The following is a 19,651-nucleotide window of genomic DNA, read 5'->3' as shown; positions in this document are numbered from 1 at the left end:
TCTTTCAGCTGGATGTGTCAGGGAAAAAGAAAGGGAGGGGGCAGGGTTGGGATTACAAGAAGGAACTGATCCCGAACCCCTTTTTGACCTTTTCGGTCATCATGAAGGCAGAACTTCTGTTTTCATATAAACACGGTGTGAGGGATAAAGACAAGTGAGTCTTTGTGTAACCAACCTCTTTGTGTCTGCTGAGGAAGCTCCATCATGAGGCTCATGGGAGTGAGGTGAACCTCAGGAGTTTGTCACACGCGTCATCATGCTTGATGTTCTTCTTGGAAGCTGAATTGTTTGTGTGTTTGTGTGTTGGAAATAAACACAACCAGGTAAAGGCTCAATATAACCGCTGCACTCGTGCTCTTCACACCACTGCAACTCTATATGAGGCGTTCAAAGTCCCTTGACATATTTAGCCGACCACAAATATGCTACCGGTTGTTCCAGAGCGTTTTGGGGTTGGTTTCTGTTTTAAGCTGTGTTGCTGGGGATTTATGTGAAGGTGTCGCGTCACACGGACTGCCTGAGTCACCAAGTCTTGAATATACAGTGTGTTGATATAAACACACCCCTTTACCTCTCAGGCACTGATGTAGATGCTTTATCGTGTGGTGTGGTCATCAGAAGCATGGTCACCGTGAGCCAAAGTGAAACCCTGAACTTTCAGGTCCTGCTCTATGAGTAAGAAAGTTCACCACATTTTTTTTGCCTGGCAACTTCCTCAACAGTAATATCCTTTTTAATGGCCACAGAGGAACAACATTTCTCATGTTCCTCACACGTTCATGGGCTAAACATCATAAAGACACAGGCTTTGAACATGTAACTCACAAAGCTGAAAATGCAACACAATAACGTTTTTATTAGAAGAGGTAAATCATACCTGTTCTATTATTTTGTACCCATTCATTTTTTCTTGTTTGTGCATGTTGCATGTTGCAGTTCTGTTACTATTGTAACATCTGTGTCAAATAGATTTATACATTTTCTCAACAGTTGTGGCCTCATGTCATTTTATGATGCACCACTCAATCCTGATCTAAATAACAGTTTATTTGATGTTAAGTGTAAGAAAAAAAAGTTAATTTTAACTAAACTGTCGGAGCTTCCATGTTTTCATATGTTGTAAATGTATTTACTGCAAGTCTTGTTCTTGTCAGAAGCTCATCTATCTCTGACAACAGGGTCCAGCTTTGAAGAATAATTGTTTGCAGAGACATCAGCAGACAGTTCTGGAAGATTAGAGTTTCATGCTATAATTAAAAGCTGTTTGAATGAATGATTCAGAAGAGTTCAAAAATGCAGGGAGAAGACAGCAACCACAGCTGTGAGGCAAACTCAGAACCAGGAACTAGACAGAAGCTCGGTTTTGCAGAAACAAAAGGCAAAATGAAAACTTGACTTTTGTTCCTTTGGTGGAAGTTTGAGATATTTTTAATGCATCATGACTACATATTAAATGTGCTTTCATTAGACAAATAATTATAAAAGTTTGACCTTCTGCTCAAGTTTTTCTGTTTTGGTGCATTCAAGTTTACATTATTAGGAAAGTAATTTACTGCAGAGCACAGAGGGAGGCTCACACACAGACACATAATGGATCCTCTCAGTGGTTCACTCTGATTAATGGGCTTGTTCGCTTCATCTCGCTCCCCATGCCGAGGAATTTGCTTTGTCGTTACACATTTATACAACAACATGGTGAAGTTGTTTACAGCACAGAGCTTCACATGACAACATCATGGTGTAAAATATCCAGGTGTGTAACATGTATACAATTTCGGAAGAATTTTATATTTGGTTTGGCACACAAACACCTGAACACCAGTGAATCAGAACAGCTGTATGGCACATTCACGATTACTCATTCTCTCTGTATCTGTGTCATCTTTGGTAAGGTGTGGCGTATGGTCGGTTTCCACCTACTTCTCACATAATTTTCTTTTTCAAAATAAAACGTGAGTAAAAATATATAAAATTAAAAAGGCTTAATTTCACTGATTTCTACTGTCTTCTTCTGTACAAATAAAAGGTGTCTTATAATAAATATCTTTTTTTTTGTTCCCAATGGAATAAATGACTATGATCAATGAAAACGCCATTGCTCGAAGTTACAGACCCTCAGGTAATAATCCTCACCTGATTCAGCCTCTTTCAGCTCATTACTGCTTTTCTGACCTGCTATGTTTTGGTTTCACCCTCACCGCTTTGATGAATGTTGTTTCCAGATGCAGACAACATCTGTTCTCCATTAAAAAAGCCCCCTGCGTGGTACTTTTTGCTTACACCAAAATGATAAACAGACGTTAGTGACTAGCTGGTAAACAGCTAAACAGCCTTATACTGCTCTCAGGAGATGGTGGTGAGCCAACCCAGAGCTAAAAAGATGGACATAAAAAGGCAACTGTTTGCTAACATATTTGCTGTAACAACTTCATGCATTCAACTGATTGTATGTCAATATGATGTTTATACAGTAGTTTGTATTGCCTTATATCACCCACAAATGTATGAATTTAAGATTAATATAGAAGCTGAAAATGATCTACAGTCATGTATAAACTACAAAAATGTTAAGTCTAGATGTAGAAAGAGAGAATCAGATGAAACCTTGGCATCCTATTGTCCTCATGTCTGTGTCTGTTCATATAGTCACTCACATAGGCTGAGACCTGTCCTGAAATGAAATGGGGAGTAGGCTGGGAAACTTCTTCAGGAAGTCAGTGATGCCAGTGATGATGAAGCCACGCAAACAACCAGACCGGACATTCAAAGGGAAAAGGTTCAAGAAATTCAATCGTCCTTTGTGTCTTTGGACTTTGGGAGGAAACATGCCCACATGCAGAGAACAAGTAAACGCCACACCAATCAAAACAACAAACAAACCAACAAAGGAATAAATGAATAATGAACATAATGAGAGAGTCATGCCGAAGTTAATTAACAATTCAACTGAGTAGTTTAGGAAACAGTGAAAGCATGGAAGCCATGTCAACAACTGATGGTTAAAATGAGTTACAGCTTTTCTACTGATTATGAAGTGAACTAATATGAACACATTTTCCACACACACATGCCAGAAACTATGTCGCCCTCACCCATGTGCAAAGGCTGTCATTTGAATTCATCGAATTTTTTCCCTGACCTTCAATTGTTTTACATGAAAGCAACAGGAGCTGCTCCAAAGCCAGCACACTCCCTCCCCATGTCGATAGTCTGTGGAAATACCAGCACAACCTCATCTTGCTTCACCCCTGCCTGACTTCCTCAGTGAAGACAGCACTGAGGGTTTGAACTATGGAGGGTGTGTGTGTGTGTGTGTGTGTGTGGCACATTAGTGGGGTAACACACTGGTGACAGGCTCAGAAACCACAGACGTAATTGAATAAAGATTGCAGTTGTTCTGAAAATCCCCAGTTTGAGCCACTTGTGATGTGGGCCCCAGAAATGTGAGGAATGAGAGAGGACGTCCCTGAGCTGGCCATTTAATCCTGCACCACTGGGAGAATACTGATGAGAAGTGCTCGGACCGCATATAGGGTGGAGTGTGTGTGTATATGTGTATATATATGTGTGTGTGTGTGTGCGTTGAAAGCTTCGACAAGCGTTGAGCCTTGAACCTGAAAGACCCACACTCCTATAATATATTTATGGGAGGTGTCACGTAATAGAGCTGGGTCATATCTAAAACGCCGGGCCTGGAAATAATGTACAGCCTCCGATGACGACACGCTGCACAACTCCGGGGTTTCAACAAGCTGATACACATCTCGCCGCACTGTGAGCTACCAACACAAACACAGGATTGGTCTCGGGTGGAGTTGTTTCACCACGTATGTTGGTTTTAAATACACAGTTACATCATCAGGTACTCTGTGTCCTTAAGATATTTATCAGTTCTTGTTCATCCCAGCTTTGAAATAACATCACCTCCAGTGGGGCTTTTCACCACAGCTGTAACACAAAGTAACACAAAGGTCGCTCAAAGGTTAATAACAATGTTTCTCACTGATCCACACCTCAATTGGGCCCAAAGTTTGACGACTAATCCTTATCTACTGAGGGCTATTCTTCATTTTGATGAACTGTGTATGGAGACTGGATATGGTCCAACCACACAGCTGCTGATTTATCTTTTTTAATAACATAACATGAAAATGAATATGACACTGCAATTAGAAAGTTACTGTTGATAGATGGTCACGCTTCAGCTGTATTTTACCCTGAGAGCAGCTCAAACAGTAACGAATGGTCAACTGCTGACATCTAGGGGCTATTACTCTACATTACAGCTTCTTAAAGGGCTTTTTTTTTTTACCTTTGTAAAATGCCTTTCTACACTGCTTCCACACTTTTTGCCTCTGCCAAAAAGGTTATGTTTTACCCATGTCTTCTTTTTGGTTTATTTGTTTATTTGTCAGCAGGATTATGCAAAAAAGCAAAAAAAAAAAGAAAAGAAAGATCTATCTGAACGAAAATTGTTGGGACCATGGACAGGGAAGAACCCATTTAATTTTAGAGGTAGGCCAGATGTGGATCATTTTATATGAACTCAAAATTTTCTGGAGTCTCATCCTAACCTTTATCACAATCATAAACCTAACCCTGCTCTACAGTAGTTTCATCATTATTTTATTGCTACTTTACATCTAAGAAAAAGTTTTATATGAAGAATACTGCAACATTTTGCTGCATCATAAACAACCTTTACTATATGAGAGCTAATGAAGATTTATTCTTGTTACTAAAGTATTTTTTTGAATTAGTAAGTCAAAGCATGTAGTAGTGCAAAGGCTTGTTGGTTTGTATGGAGCCACCACCACCAGGTGTCATCATGCTCACGCCAGACACACAACAGCTGTATAAACTTGTATGGCACAATAATCGCACTGTAAGTCCATGGCCTACAACATCATGACATCAAAGACAGGAAGGGTAACAGGTGCAGCTTGTATCACACACTGTAAACCCGGTGATACAGTATCTTTAAACCACCAAACTGGCTAATTTGCGCAGTATTTCTGTCACATAAACATTTTTTTCCTTTAAGAAATCTGTACTTGAGCACAGATTACTGTATGTAGGACATAGAGGCCATGTGCAGCATGTGACTTCTTGTGTGAAACCACTGATGCAGCGGCAAATCAACCAGCCCCACCCTTCACAACTCATTTCTGTCTGTTGAATTTCACATGTTGATATAAAGGCACAAAGAGTGCTCTGGCTGAGCTGATGAACTGGGACTCACAACAACATGACACTGGGGTCACCCTGGGTCAGCTTTATATGTTGTGTCAACAGTTTGTGTGCTGTCGAACAAAACTGTAATCCAATGTGAAACAACAAACTAAGTGACAGCAGTATAAGCCTTTTTAGTTCATTATTTGTTCGTGCTGAAAGAGAGATGGGGTGCAGTTATGACTATGATTTAGGCCTTCTAGCGTACTCTAGCTTCTAGTTGTAAAATATGGACTATTCTGGCAAAGTTCAAAGTTCCTTTTTTTTTTTTTTTAATCTTGAAGGCACATGGAAAACCTACATGGAAAATAAACAATACAAGAGGATAACAAAGCACTACTGCTGCCAGAATCCCGTACTCTACGTGTGTGTGTGATGTTTTGGGTTGTAACAGGAGCTTTATCCGCTTTTACAAACAGTGTGTGGCATCTCCTCTGAAAGCCACACTCCGACACAGGATTGGCTCACCGCGCTCCCGTTCATCCAATCACGAGGCCGCTCTGGCTCCGCCCGCCACATCACTAGTATGGCGGAACACGGAGCAGGAATTCCGCCTATGTGGTGGTGACAGCCTCGTTGACGGAGGTGACACCGACGATGACCATCCTCTGTTTGATACAGATCTGTGGTCCCTGAAGGCAACTAACCAGCTGCGAGCGAGCGAGCCGCAGTGCATCCACAGACAGCTGTTTTAGCGGCTTGTGTCAGACTTGACAGACGGTGGATGAAGCCAAGTGCTCGCCCTGATGCTCTGAGTTGGACGGTGCCTTGAACTCCTTAGTGGAACAGTTTACTCTTCGTGAAGGGTTTCAGGCAGAAGATAATGGATTTGCTGGGGGTGCTGCATTTGGACGAGCTGTCCCACGGACTGGCAAGCTTGTCCATGTTCCCATACTTTGACATGGCGCACTATGTCGTGTCAATCATGGCTCTGAGGGAGCAGCCAGGTAAGAAGAGAGAGAGAGAGAGGCTCATGGTCACTGTCTGTCCAGGCACCATGGTTACGGTCACTTAGTAACCATAACAAAGTGTGACGAATGCAAAAAGCGACTGTATCTTTTTTTTTTTTGTGTGCATCAATTTGAACTGTTCAAACTTTAACCTCAGCTGTCCTGCGGCTAAAAGTGCTGCACCTGAACGCCCCACAGCCACAAAGTTGAGTTAACTGTCCTAGTCTGGTGCATCTGCATCTCCTGTGATTTATCCACATAATGTAGGCTAGCTGTGTAGCTTATTCCATGACATCCTAGACAAGAGCAAAAATATTCTCTAAATTTAAGTTCAAGTTTAATTTCTTTGACATTTGATTAAAAGAAAGACAGTTGGCCTATGTGAATATAGCTATACTATTATGATAATTAAATGAGTCAATACTGAAAATAAATGTTAGGCGGACTAGCTACTTTAGTAAGCAGGGGCATGTGATGGGAAACCCTGGTATCCTGCCATGATGGATAGCCTACCAGTAATCAATTAATCCAATTGAGTGCTTTTCCAACTCTCCTGGTTGACTCAGCTGTGTGAACCATATCCTGTCACTCAGAGTGTTTGTTGAGTCTTGTTCTCTCTGATGTTGTTTAGCCTATTAATATGAAACCGTTGGGCAGTTTTTCCCGGAGTCATAGCATGATGATGAAATCGTATTATATCATTTTTATCAACTTCCGCAAACAAAAAAAACAAATAGTAACAGGTTGTTTTAGGCAGGTTTAGTCTTGTCTGGTGGTGGCAGTAATCAGAGGCTTGGCTTCAGTAAAAGCAATACAAGTAAAAGTAATATGTAAATGCACAAGTAAATCAAATTAACCACGTTCAACACATGTAGGAATACATGAATGCAATAAATTGCAAACATTTGCCATATTGATATTTGGGAAAAAAACTTCTTACTAATATTCTGATATTGATTTGAGTCATACAGTAGCCTATCACTTGTCCCGCTGCTGTTTGCTGTATCTGTTTAAAGGGACCTTTAAATAATTGATAGATCAGAGACGACATGTCTGCTTCTATCTCGGGGGAGCATCTCCCTGGTTCAGATTACTCAACTATAAATCTAATTATCTGAATTGTATTGATGCCAGCACAGAGACCAATTGTCACCCACAGTATGACGCTTTCAGTCTTTACTTGAAGTCATTATGAAGTTAGTTTCATACAGTCAGTCAGCCATGTTTTTCGATCTTTGTTTAATTGACAAACAAAAACACACATGCAGCAGCGTACGTGACTGGAAACTTTAAAACACACACTGTAGCACTCAGCTGCAGTCTATTGTATGAGACCAAAGGCAGGCCCTGAGCCAGCTATGTTATGTCACTGAGATGGTGACTACAGAGACAGGTGGACTTTAACTGCGTGGTGAACTTTAACTTTCCACACACACACATAACACAAGCATACAAGGACACACACCCAGTCCATTGTAGTTGCGCTGCTGTAAATCTACAGTCTATTTTCGAACTTGCCTTGCAAAGCATCTGAGCTGCTGTGACCTTTAACCCTTGGCCTTCTACTCCCATCTATCAGCATGCAGCCAAAAGAAAGACACACAGAGTTAAACTATGGACAAACAATGTAAAGGAGGTCAGCAAATGCAACACAGAATCCATAGCTTCCCCCTGTGTGTGTGTGTGATTGTGTGTTTTCTGTGCATATGGAGACACAGATGTCAGACGTGGCTGAGATATTTGGTGAACTAATCACATGATGTGGGACGGGAACAGTTATGTGTGCGTCTGTGTGTTTGTGCTCATTGTAATTGCCTGATTAAGCAAGTGGTGTGTTTGGAGACGGATGACTACAGCTTTACAAGAGGTTGCCAGGAGGAACAGCAGAAAACAGGTTTAAATCTCAGGGTCGGTCGAAAGGAAGTTCAATAAAATCTGAATAAAAGTCCAGACACAAAGCGCTCATGGAGCCCGCTCCAGTTCCTCTTGCTCCCAAAAAGGAAAGGAATGCCTTTAACCATCCAGCCCTTGCTTGCTTTTCTCTTTCCTGTGTGAATCTTCCCTTCCTGCTCGACAGTGCATCCACTCTGGGTGGTACAGTAAGTGCTGGAGCTGCTCAGCACAAGTAAATCATATTTGTCCAAAAATATCACTTCAAAAGGAGAAAATTGTTGTTCCAAAGCTTCAAACAGGAAGAAAATGCACAACTGTCACCACAGTTTAATGTGTAGTATTTATAGCGCATTTCTGTAAGTGGAGTGCATCAGAAGCAGGAGGACAAGGACATGGAAGCAGTGGTTGTATGTCAGTCAGTGGTCTTCCCTTCAAGCCAAAAATAACCAGAGATAAGCCACGTTTTTCTCATCTGGCTCCTTCTGTAATGGCTGTGTCCACAGGGAGAGGAAGGGCGAAGACAGGCCTGAGTCCGAGGGGCCACACAAGTAAAATAGTGAGAAGGGAAAATAAGGCTGAGGCTCAGGAGAGGTTGAGAGTGAGATGAAGTGAGAACAAGAGAGTTGGAAAGAGCAATGGACTTATAGAATATTATAGAGTTTCAGGAGAGATATACAGACTTGGATAAAGCTATGTTGGGTGCTTATAGAAGGTTAGATGTCATCCTGCTTAAGACTTTAATGACTGAATGATTCTGGTGAGGCTGAGTGAGCACTGCTGCAGCAACAAGTCGACTGTTTTTCAGCCCTAACACTTGCAGTATCTCAGTACCTCCTTTCTTTGTGTTTGTTGCATTCAGATCTTGGTTTGTGCAAATGAATGTGAATAATCTCATGTGGAGTAAATACACTAATCTAAGATCATTTGCAAGTGGACTTTTTTATCTCGTTGACTGTGAAATGGCTCGAAAGGCAAAACTGATCTCATCTCAGACACCAACAGTTACTAGCTGGTCTTTAGTAGAGCTTTACTGAAAAACAAACAGTCCGACGTTTGTTTAAATTTCTGGTAAAAATTAATGGGGAGTGAGATGAAACAGAGAGAGAGAGAGAAAGAAAGAAAGAAAGAAAGAAAGAAAGAAAGAAAGAAAGAAAGAAAGAAAGAAAGAAAGAAAGAAAGAAAGAAAAATACAACCAATACAGGATGACATGTCACAGCTGTTCTGTACCTCCTCAGATTTGACTTGTAAATGTGTTTCCTTTGCATGTAAAACCAGCAGACAGGATCTGGTCTGGTGTGTTTGTGTGTTCGTCTGAGCCGTCCAAGAAGTCAGTGTATTTTATTCAACACAAGATGTAAGCAACTGGTCTGTTTGGCCCAGGGTATGTGCTCAACACTGGTAGGGACATAGCAACCCATCTCAAACAAAGAGTTCTTAAATGCTGTCCGCAGAATTATGTAATGTTGTATTTACCTGTATTTTAACAAATAAAGGATTAGGAGAGAGTAAACTTAAGATGCATGCATCATCATTTATTTACTGCTGGTGATGTTAGGGAGATAGCAGGTTTTCATTTTTAAATTCGAAATGAAAGTGTCTTCCTGTCACTCTCGCTCTGGGTGGTAAAAAAAACAACAAACTGCCATTATATCTACAGAGTACAAAACACATAGGCGTGGGTGAAATGCTGCCAACAGAGGAGAGGGAGTCGTCTGAATGCCAAAATATTTGTCGATGCTTGAGGTCTGGACTGACACTGATAACTGACCGTTGTCGGCACATTGATCCACTCCTGTCTGACATTCGTGCATCATGTGAGCCTCCAGATAGTACCCTCAGTTGTCTTGGAGATATGGCCTCTCTGGGAGGGCACATCTAAATGATAGTATGACTTAACTGCAAATTTGGTAGAAACACGTTTACTTAAATACGGGGATAAGATATTATCAATCACGTTTCCGAATTCCTGAAAAGGTTCCTTATTTATTTCCTACATACAAGGTGAAACTTTAACATTGAAGCTCCACTGCTGCCCCCTCCCCGCTTTAAAACATGGAGCTCGTCCCAGTCAGTGTTGATGCCGCAGCACTGACTGCAGCAGTTTGTTTTGTTCTTCCACTAAAGGCGATGACAGATCAACACTGTTTACTATGTAAGCAATGTGCTGCACTTGCTGAACTGTGTCCTACAACTGCTGTAGGTCTAAAAGTAATAACACTGAGGTTTGATATCAGGGCTCATGTAGACTCTGTCAGGAGAACAGGATGTGTATGATAGTCACGGCTGTAGCTCATCTCTATATTTCTAACCGCACTTCCCTATCTGACGTTTGGGTGCGTTTTCTTCCTGCCAGGTTTTTTTCTTTTTTCTTTTTTTTTTTTTCAAACTTCCTTCTCCTCTAACTGCTGCACAACAGGTTCATTATGTCAGATATCATGCAAACACGAAAGAAAAACAAACTGCCTGGATGTGTTACCAGTTTTCACTCGAGAGGAAAACAGTTGAAATGTATAACTCGCATGCTTCACTGTGCTCTCAGTGCTGTAGATTAAGTTATACAACCTACCTGCAGGAATGTATTGTGTTATATATAGAGCATCAGTATAGGGACAATTTGTGACTTCATTTGTGTTACAATGTGTGCCTATAATATGATTCAATATGTATGAATCTGCTCATTTTACATATAATAGTGACTCTGAGTGAGTGAGTATTGCAGGTAGAGACTACATAGGACTACAAAATTCCCACTGGGTGTTTTATGTAACAACATTACAAAGAAATGTAAATGTGTATGCATGTTTACTTACAAACTAGTGAGCCGCCTCGCCTGCTTTAACATTACACTAACGATGGCTCCGTTCCAGTGATTGGTTGTGATGCATTGCAGCAGTTGATGATGGTGATAGTTACACCTGTGTTGACAAGTCCCAATGTCGCCCCTCTAGTTTGTGGAAAATTCTTTTGTGTGAAGCGGAATTTGTTTTAAAGACATGAATGAGCTCATGGAAGAAGCATCCTGCCACATGCTGAATGTAAAACAGATACAACTCTAGGGGAAGAGCACATTCTTCACCATACAGCATTTTCAAACATTGTTAGTCACTATAGCCTGTGTACTTGGATTTTACATTCAAATAACATGACAGATCTTAATGCAGCACATTTTTTTAACCCCAGTTCCCAAAAACAAAAAAAGTTGTTAGCAGATCAAACAAAGAGAAATGTCCCCTTCAGATGCCTCACATGGTTTAACTCTGAATGCTAATGGAGGATAAATGAGTCATTGTTTAAAGCAGAAGTAAGTGATATATTTGTGTTAATATAAGTCTTAAATAGTTATATCTTCCGACAGCAATCACTTACATAGAGTGTTTGGTCTGAAACACGGGTCTTCCAGTCACTCTGCTCTGCTCTGAGCCGAGGAGAAAACATTTATCGTATCCTACAGTTTTTATCCAATGAGGAGAGAGAACGGCATGCAGGGCTGTGTGTGCAGCCAAGGGACGCCGTGAATGTGGTGACGTAGGGACGAGGACTGTTATGGGTCGTTCAGACCAAAAGCGTCAAAAGCCTCAAAAGACGCTCTTGACGCTTTTCCGCGACGCTGGTGGTCTGAACACCCTGGCGTTTTTGACGCGCGTCAAAGAAGTTGACGTTGGTTGTGGTTGGTTGAGTGGGGGACATCTACACTCTGATTGGTTGCCGCTGCTCCGCATCATCGCTCATTAGCATAAAGTTGAGGAGATTTCAACTTTCTCCTGACGCTCTCGCCGCCAAAACGCGACGCCAACGCCTTTGACGCTCTTCAACGCTCCTCGACGCTGGTTCTCATTGAAAATGAATGACTTCCGGCCACCGCGACGCTCTCGACGCTTTCGGTCTGAACGCACAGTTATGGTGCGTTCAAGGAAACTCGTAACTCGTGTTTTTCCGACCTGTGAAGTCGTACCAGTTCAATCTGGTACGAGTTCACGGGTCGGAAGTTACGAGTGGCAGTTATAGTGCACTTTCACAGGTAAAACAGGTCGAAAAAACACGAGTGGGTTGCCTGGAACGCTACAAAATCGTAAGTTGTGACTTGAAGCTGTAATTTACGGTTTCAAAAACCTGCCTGGAACGCAGCATTAGCCAAAACGACCGGATCGCTTACTTACTTACTTCTGCTTTAACAAAAGCTTTAACAAAAGTAGAAAAGTTTACAAGTATCTGAGGTAGATAGTATTATTAGAGCTGTATCATATTCAGATTCCTTTAAGGATAAAGTTATATGTGAGGCATGCAGACTCCAGGAGTCTGCAGAGGGGGCAGACAGAGCTATAAATCCTTCAGGTTTACCGATCTCTCTCCAGGAGGCTATAATCTGCCTGTAATCCTCAGATTACCAGTATGGTCCTGTGTGCGGCCACAGTCACTCTGGGCAGGTGGCTCAAGGTGAACTGAGTCCTACCTGTGTGAACCCAAGTGAAATGTGTATATCTGTATGTATATCAGCAGCATTAACCTTGGACGAGATAAAAAAAAAACAATCGGCCTTAGATGTAGTTAGCATGTAAATGGTCTCACTGGTAGAAACTAGAACAGAGTGGGCTTGTAAAACAGGGTGGAAACGCAGAGGGAGCACTGAGCATCTGATTACTATCTTCAGTGAACTGATATGGTCTGTTTGTGACTGTAAATGCTGTGCCTCTGCTACGCACTTTGAACCGTAGGCCCAGAAGCAAACAATACACCTTTGCTCAACAAACCCTTTTCTCTTCTTGTTCCTCTTTTCTGTTAATTCTAAACCAGTATACTAGGTAAACAGTGCCAGAGATTGGATGAGGTATGCATCCTCCAGGGCAATCAACTCCACTGCTCTGAATGTATTCTGCTGCAATACTTTGACTGTAGACCACCACTAATCATGCTTTTCACAGACTCACATGAGAGCGCTGAATGTTGATAGCCTGCAGGAATGCTAATGCCTTATGTATGGATTTATTTGTAATATATAGGGAACTCATGGAATCCGCATGCTCATAAATATACTGTTCTCGTGCAGGAGCTCTCGACGTGTCCAGAGTCAGCCCCTTAGCCTGCTGGTTCAGCTCCATGCTCTTCTGCTTTGGAGGAGCTGTGCTGTCTGGGATCATGCTGGCTGAGCCACCTGTAGCACCTCTGACCAACAGCACCAGCGTTCTGCTGGCCTCGGTCATCTGGTAAATATAATGGGATATGAAAACAAAATTGTATATAGAGAAAAGAGCAAGAGAGGAAGAGAAACAGAAAGTGAGAGGCCTTCTCCATCTCTGAGGGAAGGTCTGTGTCCTGTTTCTCTATGTATCCCTGAAGCAAAACACCAAATAATGAAGCTCTTTTAGAAGAGATGTGCAACTACTTAATTTTCTGTGAAGGGAGCATGAAATGTGGACGACATTGAAGGAAAACAGAGAGGTTATTGTAGAGGTCCCACTCCCATCCTTTAATAAGAAGCCTTTGGTTCCCTCTGCTGGTGGCACATATAATCACACTCTTCTCACAAGAAATACACAGTGCCCTCTGCTGGTGAGGTCAGGTACCTGTCAGAGACTGTAGGGATATTTACTGACAACATAAAGCAGTTCTTACACACTACAGGTATCTGAGATGTTGACATGTGTCTGTGCACTAATTAACTGAGCCGCATGTGTCTCCGCAGGTACCTGGTGTTTTACTGCCCCATGGATCTGGTGTACTGTTGTGCTGCGCTGCTGCCTCTCCGGTTGGTGCTGTCAGGAATGAAGGAGGTGACCAGGACGTGGAAGGTGCTCGGCGGGGTCACCCAGGCCCACAGCAAATACAAGGACAGCCTGCTGGTCATGATCGCTATAGGCTGGGCTAGAGGTCAGTGACCGGTAGTGTGAATAGGTCGCTCTCCAGGTTTTTTGTAATTTTAATTTTTATATTTTTTGCTTGGCAACAACGTATTTTGAGTAATTTTAAATCACTGTAAATAGTTGAGTGTTTTCATTAATATCTGCTGTGAGCTATATATGAATCAGTATGAACCGTGTGTGTCTTTTCCACCCACACTAGGTGCAGGAGGTGGCCTGATAAGTAATTTTGAGCAGCTCGTTCGAGGTGTGTGGAAGCCAGAGACTAATGAGCTCCTCAGAATGTCTTAGTAAGTCTTCTAAAGGACCCTGCTGATATTACATCAGTGCATTACACGTTTGTGCTTATGAAACTACATTTTTAATACCCTGTGAGTGTATTGTAATGTATTAAGCGTTACGTGAAATTGGATAAGGGGAATAGTTAGATATTTTTTGGGAAATTCACTTTTTTGCTCTTAAGATCCGAGTCAGATGAGAAGATTGGCAAGTTGTGGTTTTAAGATGCAGGGGGGCTGAAGGAGGTAGGGAGGGAGGAGGTTCTAATCTTTATGCTAAGCTAAACTAAGCTAACTGGAGGCTTGTTGTACTTTCATATTTCCCTTGAGAGATATGAGGCACTGACATCACAACACTTCGTCATACAGTATATCTTGAAATGTCAAAAAGTTCATTTATAAACAAAGATGGAGCGACTCGACAAAGCTTATATATATTATATAGTTGACACCTCCTTGTGATTACAAATCTCATCAGAAAGCATGTTCTGTTTTTTGTTGCCTCAAGGCAGCATTAAAAATGATATGAGTTATTTTCTCAAGAGGGTTTCACGTACAATCACAGTGATGATGTGTTGTGTTATTTGTGCATAGAAGATGAGACATTTTGATTGTGGATGAAAATATCATCCTCACTGTTACAGACATTTTTATCATTTTGTAAATCATATCAATGTACATTATAGCTGATAATTTCTCATTGCATGTTTGTTTAGCCCCACCAAGATCACCCTGATCGGGGCGGTGCTGTTTGCTCTGCAGCAGACCCACTACCTGCCGCTGCAGAAGCACCACCTGATGCTCATCTACACCATCTTCACCGTCGTCAACAAGGTCAGTTTAGGCTCTCAAGCTTGTCCAAATCATGGCCTACCTACCCTACTTACAGTATTAATGGTGACAGACCACATCCAATCCCCTATTAATATGGAGGCCAAATAAAACCTTCTTAGAGCACTTTTTATTTTAGATATAACCCTTGAACATTCAGGACTGAATCAGACTGAGATAGGGCACAACACACACTGTAGCATTGTTGATGTTTTTTAAAATATATTTTATTTCAAAAAAATCTAAAACATTATTTATATATTATTTTTATTGTATTTTATTTCATAATTACGTCTTCATTTTAATTAAAATGATACTGTTTTGAAAATGGTTCATTGACCCAGTTGCAATACCTCTGTGGGCTCCGGCCCATAGGCGGGGAACCACTGGTCCAGTGTATCTACCTGTGCTGCTGTGACCAAGGTGGTATTGATTTTGATACGGAACAGGAAGCTGTGTTTTGGTTCAGCTAATTTCTCACCAAAGACAAGGGCAACTATTACATACTGTACCGTCCTGTGCTTATTAATTAGATCTTAACTCAGGTAGAACAAGTGTTTTGGTGCCGTAGTTTCCTCTAAATCTGTGATGGCCTGTCTTCTAAATGACCTTTCTCCCTCTGCTTTTTTGAAGTTTTAGCTGTGGTGACTCACATTAGCTCGGTATTACCCGTAGGGCTGAGGCTTTTGCATCATTTTCATCAGCTTGCATCAGCCTCCCTTCTCTTCTCTGGGAAACTTGTGCTCTTGACTGAGACACAGATAAATCTACCATGTCTTCTTTCAACTCTCGTTCTGTTGGCTCCCTCTGACTCTGATCTGTTAAATTAACACAGAGCCATTTCATCAGATTTAGGAGTTGTGTTCAACCTGCTGTTTATTATTTTGGGTTCCTGATGATGCAGGTGTTATACACTTCCTCCCTAATGGGAAGTAAATAGGTGCTTTAATATGTAAAGTAGGTCATCATCGCATACTGTAATTGCTCAGGTTACATTAAAAAGTGACAAATTACCTATCATTATTATGTAGCCTAAGATGTTGTGCTGACTTGACCTCATCATGGGATGTTATATACTTTCACCTCTTATGGCTGATTGTCTGACAACGGAGCTCATTTAAACCTGCAATCATTTTTGAACTCTTTGTCTACAAGCAAACCCAACTTATTGTTGTATTTTGAGTTGATGTGAGTTTTAAAGAGTTAGTATATATAGTATCATGATATAAAAAAATCATTTGGTCACTGATCACATCTGATTTATGTCATCACACCTTTATTTTTTCTTTCTTTTTCAGTCAAGGATGATGCTGACGGGCTCCTCAGCCTCACCGTTTGCTACCATTGAGTCGGCCATCTACAAGACCCTCTTCACCGGCTACTCCCCTTACGCCGCCCTCACTGGCGAAGTGACGAATCCGTGTATCGATAACGGAACAACAAGCAGGACATCGTCCCCCGCCACAACCAAAGAGTCGGGTGAGAGTGGAGCCGCAGCCAGGAAACGCGCTGCAGCATCTCCAGTCAAGGGACAAAGTGAATCTCTCAAAGCCAAAGAGGAGTCAGAGAACGCAGAGACAACGAGTAGCAAAAAGAGCAACTAGTCAGCCTCTGCCCCGTAGCGCCTTTTCACCTCTAAGCTGGGTTGTGGAGTCATTTCTGATTCAGATTTGTCACGTCAGGACTTAAACTTTCTGTTCTGTTTAGCCTTTATCAAGAAACATGTTTTTGTCCTGCTGGCTGAACATGTTTTCATTCTATTATTTCCATTTATTTCATTTCTTGTACATTTTCAATTTAAATGATAATTTGAAGAGAATTTCAATAAGAGCTGACTCCAAACAACCCTGCACCTTATTCTGGGGATAATCACCCCGTCCTTAACGTACTGTAATATTTATGCTGTAGGATGTGAACATCATACTATCCTTTGGCTGATTGCATATTTGCAGTACAATATGTAGCTTAATTTTGAATATATATTTATAATAAGAACAAAGTGTTGACAATTTTATCTCTGGGTTTTGGGAACAGTGCTGTGCACCTGCTGATCTATGAATGTCTCTCTGTCTTTCTCTCTGTATATACTCTGCTTCATGTAAATGCTATATTTCCTACTTTGAAATGGTTAGAGACATTTTTTAAAAAGATTATATTCTATGACACGCAGATATTTTATTCTATTTATACTAAATAATTGCACTCTTGAATGTATAACATTACAAAATGAAAGACAACTTATTGTTGCATTTCCTTGGTGAATGCTTTGAATTACAGTTGAAAGCATGAGAATAAACAGGTTAAATGCAGTATATAATGTGTTTCTGTGGTATCTAGCCCCCAGCTCTGTCAAACAGACACGTAAAGCTTTAAACATAAGCCCGTGTACGTTATTTATGCATTTATTCTCACTGAATGAAAGTCCGTTAATACAGAATCGAAACATCATGTAGCTGTCTTAGCACATTTGTTCACAGTATCATACGTCAAAGAATAATTGATAACTACATTAGCAGCTTCCAAGCTGATATAAAGCGGCGCAGCGTCCAGAAGTAACCTCCTAGGCTGAGAGATTGCATCAGTGTAACATCAGCACCTGATTGATACCTCACCCTCTTCAAAAAGCTGCTGGAGAGAGATCCTCCAAATCCCCCCCAATTCTCATCCATGTACCCTCAGACGGAGAAGAACCCCCCCCTGTGAATACAAATTAAAAATAAGGGAAGGAGGTGGGGTCGAGGAGAAAAGATAAGGCGTTCAAAGACGATCAAAAATTATACTGGTTGAGATGATGTACCTGCTTTTAATGCACCAAATCCACAGGTTTTAGATGACACTTACAGTCTTGTATGCTCAAAGTTGTTTTTGCTGTGTAGATATCACATAGTCTAATACTGAACTGTGTGACCTGGAAAACTGAAAGATGCATTAACAAGACACTGGTTTTCCTCACACTTCCTCCTCTGACAAGAAGGCCGGTGACATGACGGCAACTCAGACCCCAAAAGTTCCCAGACAGTTCTCTTAATGAGGTCCAGACCCGTATGACCCCCACTACAATTACTCACTGAACTGAGCAGCCCCCCTACTGTCGAGCCCCAGCTCCTTTGGCCCCGGCCCCTCGCCCCCTGCGCCTCACCTGCCCTATATGGCCCATCTCCTCGGCCTCTTTTTATCCTCCCACTGCTGCCTGTTTTCCACTTGTCAGGTGCAGAAAATTAATCCTTAAATGTGTGCACACAGACTGACCTTCACACAGACACACACACACACACAGATTATACGCACAATGCATGCACACCTTTCTATATACATGACTTTGATCCCACAGTGGCATCTGTGTAGAGGTCGTGGATATAGCAAGGATTTAGCAAACTGTCTCAGAGATATCCGATTTTGCTCTTGTCAAAGCCACGACACACACACACTCACACTCACACACACACACACACACAAAGGCAAAGACACACACGTACGACTCATGCACATAGACTGAATGCAAAGATTCCGGATGCGCACACATCCTATACACATGACTTTGAACCCAGAGTGAGGACTAGAGGTCAGGAGCACAAAGATGATGTATACTACCAATGAACCAACTCACAATAAGCACAAAGAGGCATCTTAATGGAAAGCAATCAGGGTGTGACACTAATATTGTGAATGACCTGTGGCAAATGCACTGTACTTCCTCTTAACTCATGTTTGAATAAGGTTTTCTATGGTTCTATCACATATTTCCCTTTTTAAATATGTGGCGCTTAGCTACATGGCTTGAATCTTCACTCAAGTCTCTCTCTCACTGGTTTTCAAACTCCACCAATGAAGCTGTAAACACTGCTGGTAGCATCTTTACCCTCCACTGCTGCCTGGAGTATAGCACCCCTGCTGATAGGAGGTGCAGGGCAGGTGATTACCACTTGGTGGCGTGAGGCGGCGTCATCTATGATGGCTTGATGCCTGGGAACTGACAGGCTGGCCAGCAGCTGCAGGCAAGAAGGGATGGGGACAGGAGGGGACCCTCTATGCGGAGCCAATGGTAGCTGCCTGCATGTGTCTGAGTGTGTATGGTCCGGATTAGCTGCGCTTGTGAGGACTGACTGCACACACTTCACCAGTCTTGTGAGGACATTTTAGGTTGCGGGGACATTTTGCCCGTTTTTGACTTTGAAATGACTGAAAATATTCTCATCTGATAATATAAGACATTTAACACTTCAAAACCTGGGTCTGTTTTTTTTTTTTTTTTTTTTTTTTAAGTTTGAGATGGGGTTAGTTTTAAGAACAAAGGTAATATCCCCAAGAGAAAATGTCACATACAGTATGACATCGTAAAACCAGCCAGCTTGTGTGTGGATATGTGTGTTTTAGTTTGTCCGTGTTGGTGCATGTGCATGTGACACAGAGTGGCAACAAAGGCTGAGTCCATCAAAAAGGCACAAAGAGCTCCGAGGCACACACACACACACACACACACACACACACACACACACACACACACACACACACACACACACACACACACACACACACACACACACACACACACACACACACACACACACACACACACCTACAAATACACATGCTCCCACACACACTCACTCA

The 19,651-nt window shown here is 41.8% G+C and overlaps 1 protein-coding gene across 1 annotated transcript; it reads left to right on the top strand.

Annotated features, from left to right (window-relative positions):
- The first annotated feature begins 5,781 nt into the window (after positions 1-5,781).
- On the top strand, positions 5,782-17,339 carry tmem38b (transmembrane protein 38B). The gene is made up of 6 exons (XM_083983264.1): positions 5,782-6,179; positions 13,121-13,277; positions 13,757-13,941; positions 14,134-14,221; positions 14,926-15,043; positions 16,339-17,339. Exons 1-6 carry the CDS (start codon positions 6,056-6,058, stop codon positions 16,642-16,644), a joined length of 978 nt encoding a protein of 325 aa, XP_083839390.1. The 5' UTR covers positions 5,782-6,055; the 3' UTR covers positions 16,645-17,339.
- The last annotated feature ends 2,312 nt before the right edge of the window (positions 17,340-19,651 follow it).

This window comes from Trachurus trachurus (genome assembly GCF_905171665.1).
Source record: "Trachurus trachurus genome assembly, chromosome: 12".
NCBI classification, from domain to species: Eukaryota; Metazoa; Chordata; class Actinopteri; order Carangiformes; family Carangidae; genus Trachurus; species Trachurus trachurus.
Note: the sequence above shows the minus strand (reverse complement) of the source record. Positions and strands in the feature narration are given on the sequence as shown.

Excerpts from the sequence above, each read along its gene's own strand:
- tmem38b (XM_083983264.1), top strand. The coding sequence starts at position 6,056 with ATGGATTTGCTGGGGGTGCTGCATTTGGACGAGCTGTCCCACGGACTG. Across the intron at positions 14,222-14,925 it reads GAGCTCCTCAGAATGTCTTA|CCCCACCAAGATCACCCTGA; the intron begins GTAAGTCTTCTA and ends ATGTTTGTTTAG. Across the intron at positions 15,044-16,338 it reads TCTTCACCGTCGTCAACAAG|TCAAGGATGATGCTGACGGG; the intron begins GTCAGTTTAGGC and ends TTTCTTTTTCAG.